A 15,070-nucleotide genomic window follows, 5' to 3' on the forward strand; every position below is an offset into this window, starting at 1 on the left:
CGGTAGAGAAAAAGAAGTAAAATACTCACCGGCATCCATGTAGTACTGCACTCATTACTGGAATTCAACCAAATGTTGTTCACGAACAAAATGAAATGAAACAATAATCCTGCTTCGCATTGATACAATTTTATTGAACATTTATTGTTTTTGTTTCTTTTTATTATCCAAATTTAACCTGTAGATGCCAGACTTAGCTCTATCGCTGGGTTGAACATTGGAAATATTCTGTTTTGTTGTCACTTTTTTTTTAAACATATATTAATTTTTAAAGATACAATAATTAAAAGTCAATGTAGTCAAAGTATGTCACTTGCATAATTTTGTATTGTCTCTGTGACAAAATGCGGCCGAATCCAGGTGGAGCATACGTCGAACTTTGACTGGTAACAATCTTTTCATTTTAATTTAAACCAAAACAAATAACGTATTATTTTTGTGCAATACTTCGATCAACCTTATTTATCCTCATTTTGATTTCAATTGATGTCTGGATGATAGCATTGCAATGATTAAACACAAATAGGTAAACATAATTTATTATTTATTAAATGGTTCAAACATGTAAGGCCAAAATCGTAAGTTTAATGTATGGTTTTTTTGTTTAAAAAGCTTCTTGAAATACGATTTAAAGTATATTTTCAAACGATCTCACATATAAAACATTCCCAAAGATTTCATTCAACATACACATCTCCATTCAAAAAAAAGGTTAATTCCAAATTGAGTTTATCATTTCATTCATTGTTTGAGATCAATTATGCTTAATTTGTACGTATAAAAGTCGATGGTGTTTTATTTTCATTATAAAGTGAAGCGTAAGTAACTTAAACTGATGGAATTATTCTTGTATCGATACAAGAAGGGCTAAATAAATTCATCAAAAGGCCATTGAAAGTGATTTATTAAAATTCAAATTTCTTCGTTAATGCGCAAAAAAATGAATTCAATTTATTCGAGACAATAAATTAGCGTCTATCACGCTAAATCTACTGTGTCGCTGTCTTTTGATTTGCCATTTTAAAGACTTTGTCAACTGAGAATTCAAAAACTCGCTTAAATTCATTTTGCGTTAAAATACAAATTAACGGTATGTGTCGAACCGCATGTATTATAGAGATATAGAAACACCAGATTAAGGAGGCAGTTACCGAGTATCACACAAAACTTTTTTCTATTATTTTTAATGCGTGGAAACTAATAACTAGTTATCCAAGATTCCTTAGATCGGTTTTTAATATTTACAACTAAATAAACGAATTGCAATAAAATGGAAAAGTAGAAACAGAAATAAAAAAATAAAAAGAATAAATGAAGTTAATTTTATAAATTATCAAGATAGAAGAGAGAATACGGAAAAGCGGTAAATTTACAAAAGATTAAAATGTGAAAAGATTAAAATGTGAAAAGATTAAAATGTGAAATTAATACTTATTTAATGTTAGAATTTAATTTTAACTTTTAATTAAAACAGAATTAACTTATTAAAACAACATCATTTTGATCATACTAATGCTGTAATCAATTTCAATACCAACTATATAGTTATAGTAGAAAATATAGTATACATTAATTTTCAAAAATAAATACCCAAAAAGGTCAATAAAAGAAAAGACGCGAAGATAAAAAAATGGACAATCAAAAATTCAAAATGACACTTATTGAGATGGAGCCCATCGGTGTAATTAAGAAGTTCTAGAAGCAAGTAACAACAAAAAGTATCTGCTTTGCTTTTAAATTTTATAATGTTACAAGTGGATTTAGCATAAAAAATAACAGTCATCATCTTGTTTTATTTCAATTCAATTATTAGAACCCTTCGAACATGAAATAAATGGGAGAAACTCAAATTCAGCAATTAAAAAAAAATTGGTGCAAATGAGAGGTAGTAGCTAGAAGCTTAATTTTCGAATCAATTTTTTAAAGAGAACTTTCTTTTTAAAAGAGATAATTAGATACTAACAGCCGCTGCGGAACATTGAGATCAGCTTTGCTTGTAAATTTTATATTGTATCAAGTGTATGTAGCATTAAAAACAATTATCTTCTTTACAAGAAGAAAACAATGTATAGACTAAGACTGATTTCTTTATTAATTCAACATTATTAATATACCAAAGTGTAAGGAAACAAAAACCAAAAAACATGACAATCGAGTCGCATCACCACCTTCTAACCAGATTAGATCAATCAACCACGTTCAACTAAACACGCTACAAATATGATTTACTTTTAAATTTTCAAATATTTAATACTTTCAAATATTATATTATTACATCATGTTGATGGTCATTTCTGGCAAAGCCAATTTATTTGATATTAATCCTAATTAATAAGGGCTAACTTAATTGCGTCGAAAAAAACATTCAATTTTTTGAGGAACATGTTATCAACGCCTATCTGAACTAGTTGCTTCTAATTAATAACAATAACATAATAAGCTAATTTAATTGATTATATGACGGTTCTGCAAATTAAAGCGAGTATGCAATAAATATGAATTGAAGCAAATCAAACCTAAATGTCAAAATTTCTATAAATATTGAAAACTGTCACTCCGCATATATACGCGTGCAAACTGATTCGTTAAAATGGAATTTATTGCGATTGATTTGATCGTCGGATTAATATTAAGTGTGCGATTTTGTATGAATAAATACCAGGGCAAAGATATTTGCATGAATGAAAATCATATCATTTGGGAAGTTTTAATATGTGATCACGTTTAATTAAATTTAACTAACTGATGAAGCTTTTCAAATAAAATTCACTTACCAAATTAACCCTCACTTTGGGCCGGCGTAACCCAACCGTATTTTTCGTGTGTTTTCACTAGTGATCGGAACGCCTCTTCTGCTGATTGTTTACTAAAATCTTTGCCTGATTTTTTTGTGCGTGCAATTCGTGCCCGACCTTTGGATAAACTAGCGGTAAATTGCATAATAACTGCTTCAACTGTATAAGCGCTAGCCCATCCACGTGGTGTCAAAAGTTCCATACAAATGGCGCCACCGTTCATCACAAAGCCTTTCTCAATTTTTGGTTCGACCACACGCATAAATGGCGGCAAAAATGGAAAATTATCCGGAAATATTAAATGCAGAAGAATGTGTGAAATATTTTGCTCTTCCATATCATATTTCAACTCGGATTCCTGATCAATGTCATACACTCGAACATACCTAAGGGGAGAATCACAAAAGAAAAGAATATAATTAATTTAAAATAATCGACAAATAATCGAAAAACAATCAATAAAAATTAATTAATAAAAGAGCGGCAATTTTTAAGTGAATTGCCCCTTGAACATACCACTCGAATAAGTTATCATTGACCAGCTCTACCGAAAATGAATTTTTCTGTAGACGAGATGCGCGCTGGATCTCTTTAAGCTCTTTCATCAGTCGCTTGGCGCGAATTGTTTTGTCATTGGCTTTAGTTGGGTACTTTTGACTCGGACTTGGTGAAATTCCACTAAAATTTAAAGATATCAGAAATTCTGAATGAACAGTCAAATGTTATAAATTTGCTTGAAAATATTTACCGTCGAGATTTTCTTGCAGGACTTTTTGATGTATTACTACTACTTGCAGCACCATTGTTCGCTTCGCGTCTGTTTGCTGATGTTTTGTGGAAAAGTTTTCGTAGTGCTGATAAAACCCGCTCTTTTGGACGGAATGACATGTTGACGACGATGGTGATGATTTTTTCTTGTTTATTCTGAAATAAAATGAACATTTCACAATTAATGAAACAAATTTTTTTAAAATACATTTTTTTTTATTGTGATTGGAAAATTAATTTTAAAAATGACCGAATGAAACTTATTATTCTAGAAAATGGAGGAGTAGATATATTGAGATTGATTTGAGAAGTTCAAACCAAATATAATCACTGTGAGTTGCTACTTTCACTGAATATGAAGGGTCGGAAAACAACTACCGTAATTGTCATTAAATATTAAAATACAATGCATGCTCTTTTAGCGCTTGTATTTGTTAGTAAGCGAAACTAAACTTGCACTAAAATTATACTGAGCGAATGCATATATACTCGATATCAAATTACATTCTTGCACATCGTTATTGCCATTCTGTTTATTTACGCGAACCACAGTAAATCCTGAAAAGGTCTGAAATAAAAATCTCACTAAACTCTCTCTCTCTCTCATCTGTGCACAAAAGAAATTAATTGTGTAATCGAATTTTAAAATTTATTTCTATTTAAAGCAAACTGATTCATAGCCAAGAAAGCTATATTGAACTTCAATTCAGTGTGGAAGGTGATCATTTTCGTCTATTTATTTAATCTTTATATTAACCATATTTCCCCGTCAAATGTTTGAGTGTATTACAACATAATTCCAAAACACAAAAGCCATAATAAGTATGCACTTGAAAGTGAAGTGAAGAAAATCCGAAGGATAATGAAAAATCTGGATTTCATATGAATATGACATTAGTTTGGGCCAAGGAGATTGAATTCAACTTGAATTTCAAATATGTTTCATTTGGCGTAATGCCAATGCCGTGACAAGGGTAATTCTCTGTCGTTTCAATGAACTATATAAGCCAATCTATCGGAAGAAAGTGAAATTGAAAACTAATAAAATCAGCAGCAAATAAGCTTGTTTCAGTCCAACAGAAAGTGTAGCAGTATTTCATCTCAAACAGAAAGTAAATCAAATTTTCTGAATCAGATATTTCCAGCTGGTTGAAGACATATCAGTGCAATGTATGGCAAACGTGCAAAAATTTAGATATTCTAGTAATAGAATTTTTTGCTGCAATAAAGGATTTCGAAAATGAAATGGATTGTTTGAAAAAATACACAATTTTCTATTAAATTAAAGACACTGCGTGGCGTGAATGTATTTACCGGCTGCTTGTTTCAAAATGTCTGATACATCGCATCGAGCTACATTCGAAATAAATCCATTATTCATCCATCAGACCACGCAATTAGTAAATCATGTTAAGCGTAAAGCAGACAAGTAGCCAAAAATTGAGGTGCATCTTATTGAGGACTTAGACGATTTTCGCTTAACAACGGTTACTATTGCAAATACGATTTAATTTCACTGAAATTCTGTCTTTTGCAACATATTCACTTTCAGCCGATTAGAACCAAGACCTTAAAATGATTTATGATATAATTTCAGTGTAAATTAAGTTAAATAAAATGCGATTAAAAATCTAATTTGCAGATGCTGCATGAAATTTATTGACCAACCATTATAACAAAATAAATATACACACGTCACATGTAGCGCAGCGCAATATATTCATTGTTTGAACGCGTTCAAAAGATTACTTTCATCCCTATAATTTTGTACACACGGCGATGCAAGAAAAAATATTCCACTAGAAAATTGCATTTTCGCATGAGAGCGCGGCAAAGTCAAAAGTAATTTCCGACAAAATGGTTCATAATTTAGTTTATTACTCCAATCGACAACATAAAATTGGTTTTTGAAAAAAAATGGATACTTTTTAGTTACATTTACGATATTTCATATGAAAATCCCCATGACATAAGTTGATTTGCCTGAGGAAAGTTTGTTGAAGAAGCTTCGAGTAAAAACAAAATAGAAAAATGAGATTCGATTACTTGCGGATAATAAAAACCATCTGAAACGTCTGTTACATGGACGGACTCACTTCAATCAAAACTTTCAGCTACAAAGCAGTTTTTTCACAACATTGCAACGAAAATGCCATGAACGTGGAAAACTATTCGGTTAATAAGATTTCATTCTCTTTCCCCAAGATTTTCTTCTTTTCAACGAAAGTGTTGATGAAACATACACTAAAAGTATCAAAAGCATTTATTATCAATGGTTTTCCATATGCAAACTTATTACTTTGCAATTTGTATCATTTATTTGAAACTATCTTCAAACGAATTAGCAGCAAAGAAAAGGAATAGAAAATGGATTAAAATTGAGAAAGAGGAGTTTATACTACAAATGAGGAGATGTCAAAAAGTGGCTGTTATGAGTGAGATGAAAATGTATAGGAATTTTAATTATTTCTCGGAATATTCATCTCTCAATTCCTCTCAGTCATTTTTTTTTATTTCATCTCGGCAATTACTGAATCAATTACTTTACGTATCATTCTTTGTTTCTCTTTTTTAAGCGATAGTAGACAAACAATAAAATAATAGAGAATAAAATTTTCAATTCTGAAAATAGCAAGCAACAACGCAATTTCAACGCCAATTGTGCCAATTATAATGAAAACCATAATGGAATATTCCGATTAAAAAAAACTTCATTACGAGCTTGCACAAGTGCTTGCACTCTGGAAACTTCCATACACTCTGAAGAAAAAATGTGTCTATAAAAAGTTCAGTTCGAGGCAAAGAACTGTTGATTTTCAACGAAACTGGAATGAAATACAATTTATTCAGAGTAAATATTTTCAGTTGTGTGGATATTTTGAAATTGAAAAAAAAAAAACAAAACCGAGAAAAAAAGGTTCGAAATTAAATGTGTTTCGTGTGAAAACTACGCAGAAATTTGCATGATTGGCACAATGCCTGGATTTTGATATCGGATAACCATTAATTTAAAGAATCACTTGACCTTCTATTGAAATCGGATTTAGTGTGAAATTGTCAAATGCAATCCAAACTAACCAAAAATCAAATTAGGAAAACAAACCGTTTGATATCTAAAATTGAAGTGCACTTCAAATGCACTTCACACAACAAAAATAGTCACCTCGTTTCGGAAACGAAATGAGTGGACATTTAGAGTGGCATTAAAAAGTTTTTTTTTTTGATTTTGACAAAGTCCACTTGAAAATGATGTCAAAAATGGAATAAAACGATAAAAATCAATGACGATAAAATTGACGCTATAAATCAATGTCAACCTTACATCACCAGTTGAATACGTACTGATCTTTCGTGCCGAAAGACATAATCAATTTTCTATTTTTAATGGAGCTGTCGCCTCGAATGCCATGATATGGCACGAAAACTGCGATACATAACGTCTTACATATATGAATTAATCAACAATATTGCAATTGCACTTTTGTTAACCTTTTTGATAATGCATTTTATGAGCGAGCCATTTGTGTGGGGTGTTTTATTGGTTGCATTCTACTTCACATTAAGTGTGTGTGTGTAGTCTGTATAAATGGGCTTCTAACACGATAAAATCAAATTGATGTAATGCATTCAATGAAAAGAAGAAGAAGAAAAAATTCGTTCGAAATAGAACATTTTTGAATGATTGATTCGCAAACGAAAGCAACTAAGTGATTGTCTATTAAGTAGTGCATCATGTTTCGAAATATAATCTCCATTGTATGTTGGTTATGTGTCCATTGATAACGCACAACAAAGACATAAAAAAACGAGTGGGAAGATGATATAAAATTTATATGTGAGTGGAATTTTAGCCGATCCGATGGAATCATATTCTTTCTTTGCGTGTTTGTTTGGCCGCAATTGCAAGATATGCCCAGCATGCAGCATTTATATAAAAGTCAGATTCACATATGAAGGGTCGGAGAATTACGTCATTCCCCCATACCCTTGCACTTGAAATGTCCATAAAATTTCCATAAATGTAATTTTTTTATAGTCTCTTCTTCGTCGAGATTCAAACAGTTTCCCGACTAATCCATATGGAAGAGCGCTTTCGAAAGGTGAACAAATATATAACCTTTTTCTCACCATGATTTCGATTTTTTCTTCTTTTTTTCGCAAGTATTTTTCTAAATCTATCGTCGTCTAAAAATGCTTCGTCGACATTTAGACGTTTAGACATCACAGAAATAACAATAAATTGGAACAGACATAAATGAAATGGAAATTTATTCTTACTTACCCAAAATATAGAGAAAAAAAATCACTGCACACTCGAAATTCACTGATTTTGTGGTATTTTTTTAACTTTTGTACGAATGAATTTCGAAGAATTGCGACGACGACAAAATCGATGCACTCAGATAAACGACCATGTATGTACTGATGCTTTCAATGGAAAAAAATATTCTATTTTCATCTTACAGCCAAACAATGCGATAGAAAAATACGGGAGATGTGTGTTGGAATCGTCGCTTACAGCAGTAGCAACTTTATGCGCAGTCGCGATTTGACCTTCTTTCTTCTATTGTTTTGATTCGCATTTCATTCATAAAACTAAAGTGTGTTGATGTGCTACACCAAATGTGGAAAACATTGAGGATGGCACGTAATTTAACATTTCTAAATCAAATCACATTCAACGACCAGCAGAATCGCAGCACTTAGAGTCAACATTCCAATATTCGGGCAATGGAATTGGTCGTGCGGCCCAACAAAATATCCTTTTTATATCATTGGACTTTAATTCATTTAATGGCATTAACTGTTTAATCTGTCTCAAAGTTCAAACAAAAAACGCGCTATTCCCGACGGCTATAATTAACTATAGGAATTTCACTTATTCACAGCGGTTCTTCTTTTTTTGCAACCATTTGGCGCGTTTGTATATATTACTTTAGGAATGAAATCTTTTTCACGAAAAAAAAATATATTCGATCAAAGCTGGCTTTTATACATGATTCATATGAAAAAGCTAGTTTTTATGTCGATTGTTTCATTTACAATTTTTCTTTGTTGTTCTTTGCTCACAGATGTCGGAAAATTTAATTTTTTTATTCACTTGCCAAAGTTATCATAGTTGAACTGATTTCTACAACACAAATTAAATCATTTTTTTTCGCCATCCGAAAATGTCTTTATGTAAATCAACTATTTTCATTTTAAGTTTGTTCGATGGAAAAAAACTCAATTAAAATGCTTCACTGCTTTGAATTGACGCGATATCAGCTTGTTACATTTTACATGTGTTGCGTTTTACTCGGAATTTCGATGTAAAATAACTGTCCAAGCATTTGCAACGACTTTAAATAGTCTGACTGGCAAAGTATTCAAAAAAAAATAATACAAAAACGACAACGTTTTATAAAGAGCTTGGTATCATTTGTTATCGCATTATATTATTACTTGGTTTTCATTTCTAATTGAATTGCGATGGAATGTGTTGGTTATTTCATTGTATAAATTGCTGAAGTTGCATCGAAATATGTCCATCAAGTGAAAAGAATGAAGACTTTAATTACAAAGTTCGCTTTACTTTTTATTGGATTTTTTCTTTCTTTGATTCTTTAAGTGTTTTTCTGCTGATAAACCTAATTTTTTATTACAGCTTTTTGTTTCGGTTCACATTACAAGACTCAAAGAATAGTTTGCAAATTTATAATTTAATTGTCAGTGAAATTACGATATTTTATTTCTTCTTGATTTCGTCATATATATATTTATTAATTTTTGTTTTGTAAAAAATTACAAAAGTTTGTCTTTTTCATATTTCTGTGCGCTTTTCCCTTCCATCCTGGCATCGACATAAGCGCAATCTATCAATACAATTTACATATAAAATTGGTCGAAATCTTAACGTAAAAATCTGCATAAAATTGAAATTAAAGCCGATTCTCGCCAAAATCAAGCTCATCGTCTGATGGCACCTCGTCTAATAAATCAATATCTTTTGACTCTGGACACTGTGCACATCGGCTCTCTTTAATACCATAGTTAATGCAAGTTGATCCGACACACTCACAGCAACCATCGTAAAACCATCTAGAAAACACACGAAGAAAGTTTCATTTTAAAATCATTAATGTGATTGTTGACGAAAAACGACATTAAAGGATTAAAATCTCGTTAAAGTATATCTTACCGATAGCTGGTAGCGCCCATGCTTTCACAGTTTTGCTTGCATTTGTTTGATGATAAGCACTGTGACATATAAACAACCGTGCAATTGTGCGTGACAATTTCTTCTCTACTCTTCATCGATGAGTCCAAGTTTTGATCAGCGGATACTGATGAAAGTAAAATGATTCGAATTAAATTGAATGCGCATTGTCTTACGAATGATTTTGAACACATACCAAAAATGTACTTGAATGTTTTGTCCTTTGGGCTGACTAACACTGTTTGAAAATCAACGGGAAACGTGAATGTTGTCCATTTATCGTCGTCTTCATCGGACTCTTCGGTGAGTGCTTTGAACAAGCCGGGAATTCCTTCCAAATCTTCAATATGCGATTGACGCGATACATTTCGAGTTTCCGTTGGTTTTGGACACATTTCTGTTAATTGAATGCATATGATTGGGAAATTATTGACGTACACACACGGAAGATATTGATTTTTTTAAAACTCCGATTTTGGGGCCTTTACTTACCCAAGCAACTGCAGCACTCCAATTGCAGATGACCCAAGCATTTAAAGCACTCTGAGCAGCAGGAGTAATTCTTGCTATCACATTTACAGCTTTGTGTTAACATGCATTTGGACACGATTGATGCGCATACTTGTTCATTACATGACTGCGATAAGTGTACTGAGACAATTAGCAAGAATACGGCCAATGTTGACACGCCAAATATCCTAGTGTAATCCGTTGCCATACTTTTTTTTCTGTGGAAAAGAATAAAAGAATTTCAACATCTTGTTTATAAAAGATTCTATTTTCAATTGAATGATAAAAGTAGTGTTTTTTGTTCCATGTATTTGTCATTAATATTTGTTTTACAATGCTACGAAATTCGTAGAAATTCAAATAAATTAATTGTTTCTATTTCAATGGAAAGATTCACAAATTTTTCCTTGCAATAAGTCATTTTTAAGTGCTATAAACAGTTACATTTTCTGTTTCACTATAAAATTCAGTATAAAATTGTGTCGGTTTCCGCGAGAGGAAATATGGCGTAAAGTTCATGACACTAATCAATTAGAATTCACATTCACTGGCATAAGATGTGTAGAAATAATATTGGAAGTGAAAAAAATAAGTGCCGTCGTCACTGAGACATATAGACAATTCAATTCTGATCAATTAACACAGAGTCAAAGTCGTTCCTCCATCGTTTTATGAGTTAAATTAATGAAGTGAGCGTAAACTCGCTCAATGAAACCGTCTCATTGAGACGAAATGTATCAACATCACAAACACTCACTGTTTCACGTTGTAACATGCTTTTGGATTAAGTTTTAATCCATTTTAAATGTGAGCAAAGAATCCAAACTGAATAAATACTAACATTTCAATGATCTATCGGATTGAAAAATAAAAACAGCGCCTGAGGACGTTTGATGATTCATCAAATTCGGATGAAAAACTCTGCATGGGTCAAAATCCCTTGAATCATTTCCGACGAAAAAGAAAGGAAAATCAAAAAAGAAAAAACTAAGCGCCACTCAGACAATTACACGCATATACATAAAACAAATGAACAAAACAGAAATGAAGAAAAAAGAAGCACACAAATGGAGAAAGATCTATTCGAGACATTCCATTGAAGAAATAAAAAGAAAAGAAGTCGTAATCAGTGTATCCTCAAATGCGATCAACGCAGTGTGTTTGCACGCTAAACAAATGGTCAAGTGAATGATGACGAAAGAGACAGCGATAATTCGTGTTGCATGTGTGTGGCATTCTCTTCTTTGGTCGATTCTTTCCGACTTTTTTTTTCGTTCCGTATTGCTGTTGTTACCTTTTCGTTCTTGAATTCGGACTGTGTATTTAATGTGGATCGCTTCACTCAAAGAGCGAATATTTCCTTAGATTTTTATCACTTATTTTCTAGGAAAACACAAATTGACTTGTTGTTTCTTTAAAAAATACCACTCAATATACAATTTCGATAAATCAATGGAATTTCGTGTGTCCACTCGGTTTTGTTTTCACTAAATCCATCAATGTTAGGCGCAATTTAAATTGAGATTGTCTAAAATATGTTGCTCACTTTTTCTTTCAATTCGTTGACGAGTTATCACGAACAAATATAAAAACACATAACACTCGAATAAATATGTCGTTTTAGTTAGATGAAATCACCTCTTTTGTGATGTGAATTGACAATACGCGAGCGAGAGAGCACGATTTAAATTGTTAGAGGTAAAAAAAAAATCGATGAAACGAGAAATCAATCGAACAGTGCTGCTGTTGTGATGCTGTACGGTGTAGCTTGTGCTCAACTTATTGTGTCTTCAATCATACTGAATATCTTGTGAAAAAGAGACGAGTGTTGAGGTTGTCTGTACCTGATCGTGTTTTTTTTACTACACACCGACACAATACATTGACCACATTGCACTCATACAGATATAACAACAACAAGTTCAGAACAGTGTGTTTGCATACAGAGATCACCGAACATAAGCAGCAAACTGCACATCCCTACCATTCGGTTATGCTGGTAGGCATCGGCACATGATTTCTTTTAGGATTGAGTCTATATTGTGTTTCGTGTTTGTGTATGTGAGCCTACGTTCACTGGAATGTCGATAGTTTTAAAGATACTATACCGCACAACGTACTAATGAGCTCACATTAGTGCGGAGTATACATTATCTTGTTGTTTGATAATTTTGCACGTTTTTGCGTCTAGAAAGATTTTTTTCGTTTTTTTTTTTATTTGAATTTTTTTGAAATATTTTTTTTTTAATGTTGGCATACAATTTTACTTTTTAAAATGTCGCCAATATTTTAAATGACAACATCCATACCTATTAATGAATAGTACTTTATGATAGACGAGTAGATAAGACTAAAAATTATGGAAATTCTCTCACCCAAACGGCATTTGATTAAGTTTATATTGATGTCGCTTTATTTGTTCATTTGAATTTATAGTGAAATATTTGAAACAATATGGGAAATAGCAGAAATAAAATACATATATAAAATTATTTATTTGTATTTAAAACGAAAATAATGTGATACGGCGACATAAGATCGCAAAGCCTGAAACTGGTTGCAAGCTGTTGGTGTTGAACAGATTTTAACCTTCTTGTCCGAAATCGTCTGTGAATTTCTGCAGCTTCTTCAAATCCTCATCATTAACGGTCGGCTTGGTACTTGACAAAGATTTGAACATATCGCTCTGAAACATGAATCATTCATATCATTAAAAAATGTGCAAGAAATGCGATTAAAAAAGATCATACCATTGTTACGGGCGGTTCAAATAGTTTTTCACCAGGCACATCCATCCATGTCATTTCAAACGCGCCTGGATCACCGGGCGAGCATGGTGTAACTAGATCATCAACAATTGTGTTTTTATCTAAAGGCGATGGGCCTCGAACGGTCTGAAAATATAAATTACAAAATTTTGTTTTTGTTTTTGTCCAATGCAAACAATTCCGAATGCTTACCTTAAAATGTGTGGCCGTTTGTACTTTTCGCACTGGTTGCATGAGAGCATCACGTACTACAATCGAAATATCGGCACCCGAATAACCCTCGGTATTTTTAGCCAATTCTTTTAAATTTTCTTCGGAAAGGACATGCGATGTGCTGCCCAAATGAATTTTGAACATGGTTAATCGGGCGTGCTCTTCCGGCAGTGGTATAAAGATTCGTTTTTCGAAACGTCGCCGAATGGCCGAATCTAAAACCCATGGAATATTCGTGGCGCCAAGCACCAGAATGCCATCCATATCGTTGCCGACGCCTTGCATTTGCACAAGAAATTCGGTCTTGATACGACGTGCACTTTCACTTTCGTTATCCGAACGCGATGAACATAATGAATCAACCTCATCAATAAAAATAATGCTTGGTTTATGCTGGCGTGCCAATTCAAACAGATTTTTCACCAATTTCTCCGATTCACCCAACCACTTTGAAACCAAATCCGAACTGGACACGGAGAAAAATGTTGAATTGTTCGCTTCAGTGGCAACAGCTTTAGCTAAATATGATTTACCCGTTCCTGGAGGCTTTAAAAGAAAATTAAAATTGTCATTAGTATGCAATTCAATCGTGAAACACATCAATTTGAATAATTGATGTGAACATAAAAACTAATTGGCATTGAAAGTGCTTACGTCATTTAAAAAAAGAGAATACTTACACCAAACAATAAAATACCCTTCCATGGAATGCGTTTGCCAGTGAACAAATGTGGAAATTTAATCGGCAAAATGACTGCTTCTTTAAGTGCCTCCTTAGCGCCCTCTAAACCAGCCACATCCGACCATTTTATATTTGGTTTTTCCATGACAATGGCGCCTTCTAATTTATTTTGCATTTTTTTCTTCTCCGGATCATCCGAGTCAGATCCTTCATCGCCGCTTTTCTTTTCATCTTTGGAAGCGCCAGTATCACCATCTTTAACTGGCTTCTTTTTACCCTTTTTCAAATACTCTTTTAATTTTTCGGCACGATCTAAATACTGTAAGCATTTAGCACGTATTGAATCCTTTGCTTTGTCGCCCTGCGCTTCGTCTACAATTACAAGCATTAGAGACAGAAAAAAGCGGAAAATTAACCTTCGGTTGACAGAAATAAAAGTAATACGTCATTTCCTGACGTTTATATATTCATTGCCAAGCTTACTTACATTTAATTGCATGTAAAAAATACTCTACACCATGCTCATACAATCTTAGCGCTTCAGCATAGTTTTTGTTTTTATCTTCTTCGGTGGCTTTTGTCACTAAATCAATGGCTTTTTGTAATGTACTTGAATTTGCCATATTATTTTTTCCCTCCGCTTTAATGCTTATCTGTCAACAACACCCAAAAAATCACAAATCATTACAAATATTTAATATATTAAATGATTTTTGTACGTATTTCGATGCAAAAAAAAAATGTTCACCAAATTGAAGTAATTTCAGTTTTGGTGCATGAATCAGTGATGACGACATTCAAAACAACGAAAAACACTGAAATTCCAAGGTTATTTCTATTTGTTAAATTAAACACGAATTTTATCAATTACACTTGCAACAAAAACACAATTCACATGCCATTTGAATGAAAAGTGAATTCGATTTGATTTTTTGATAATTATTGCAAAAAAATACAGAAAATCCTTACCAATAATTAGAAAATGACGTGATCTTTTTGTGTATACATATATGCTTCATACACAATTGTGATTTCGGTTCTTTGTGTCAAAGTTGTGTGTTGAGTTGACTTTAGCTACCATCGAATTCATCGCATTAATGACGAAATTCACCACATGTCAAAATGTCGTCGTTGG

The 15,070-nt window shown here is 32.5% G+C and overlaps 3 protein-coding genes across 6 annotated transcripts; all 3 read right to left on the reverse strand.

Moving 5' to 3' along the window:
• Positions 1 to 113: 113 nt before the first annotated feature.
• On the reverse strand, positions 114 to 8,859 carry LOC116343433 (ubiquitin-conjugating enzyme E2Q-like protein 1). The gene is made up of 5 exons (XM_031771478.1): positions 7,846 to 8,859; positions 3,544 to 3,719; positions 3,312 to 3,473; positions 2,775 to 3,181; positions 114 to 490 (listed from the first exon to the last, which is right to left on the reverse strand). The coding sequence occupies exons 2-4, from the start codon at positions 3,681 to 3,683 to the stop codon at positions 2,779 to 2,781; spliced, it is 705 nt and encodes a 234-aa protein (XP_031627338.1). The 5' UTR covers positions 3,684 to 3,719; positions 7,846 to 8,859; the 3' UTR covers positions 114 to 490; positions 2,775 to 2,778.
• A 391-nt stretch (positions 8,860 to 9,250) lies between these two features.
• Positions 9,251 to 12,082, reverse strand: LOC116343198 (protein twisted gastrulation). 3 transcript variants are annotated; one of them, XM_031771136.1, is made up of 5 exons: positions 11,911 to 12,082; positions 10,255 to 10,490; positions 9,959 to 10,159; positions 9,745 to 9,889; positions 9,251 to 9,644 (listed from the first exon to the last, which is right to left on the reverse strand). In XM_031771136.1, the coding sequence occupies exons 2-5, from the start codon at positions 10,478 to 10,480 to the stop codon at positions 9,485 to 9,487; spliced, it is 732 nt and encodes a 243-aa protein (XP_031626996.1). In that variant the 5' UTR covers positions 10,481 to 10,490; positions 11,911 to 12,082; the 3' UTR covers positions 9,251 to 9,484. The 3 variants fall into 3 exon arrangements, with proteins under 3 accessions (XP_031626996.1, XP_031626995.1, XP_031626994.1); XM_031771135.1 differs by having other exon boundaries at positions 9,252 to 9,644; positions 11,819 to 12,082; XM_031771134.1 differs by having other exon boundaries at positions 9,252 to 9,644; positions 11,567 to 12,082.
• A 580-nt stretch (positions 12,083 to 12,662) lies between these two features.
• On the reverse strand, positions 12,663 to 15,012 carry LOC116343214 (vacuolar protein sorting-associated protein 4B). Of its 2 annotated transcripts, XM_031771156.1 has the most exons (7): positions 14,905 to 14,942; positions 14,684 to 14,770; positions 14,423 to 14,588; positions 13,934 to 14,307; positions 13,233 to 13,799; positions 13,023 to 13,166; positions 12,663 to 12,958 (listed from the first exon to the last, which is right to left on the reverse strand). In XM_031771156.1, exons 3-7 carry the CDS (start codon positions 14,556 to 14,558, stop codon positions 12,857 to 12,859), a joined length of 1,323 nt encoding a protein of 440 aa, XP_031627016.1. In that variant the 5' UTR covers positions 14,559 to 14,588; positions 14,684 to 14,770; positions 14,905 to 14,942; the 3' UTR covers positions 12,663 to 12,856. The 2 variants fall into 2 exon arrangements, with proteins under 2 accessions (XP_031627016.1, XP_031627015.1); XM_031771155.1 differs by lacking the exon at positions 14,684 to 14,770 and having other exon boundaries at positions 14,905 to 15,012.
• Between the last annotated feature and the right edge of the window lie 58 nt (positions 15,013 to 15,070).

The sequence above is a fragment of the Contarinia nasturtii genome, unplaced genomic scaffold (genome assembly GCF_009176525.2).
Source record: "Contarinia nasturtii isolate CC-2019 unplaced genomic scaffold, AAFC_CNas_1.1 Cnas_scaffold_993, whole genome shotgun sequence".
Taxonomy (NCBI): Eukaryota; Metazoa; Arthropoda; class Insecta; order Diptera; family Cecidomyiidae; genus Contarinia; species Contarinia nasturtii.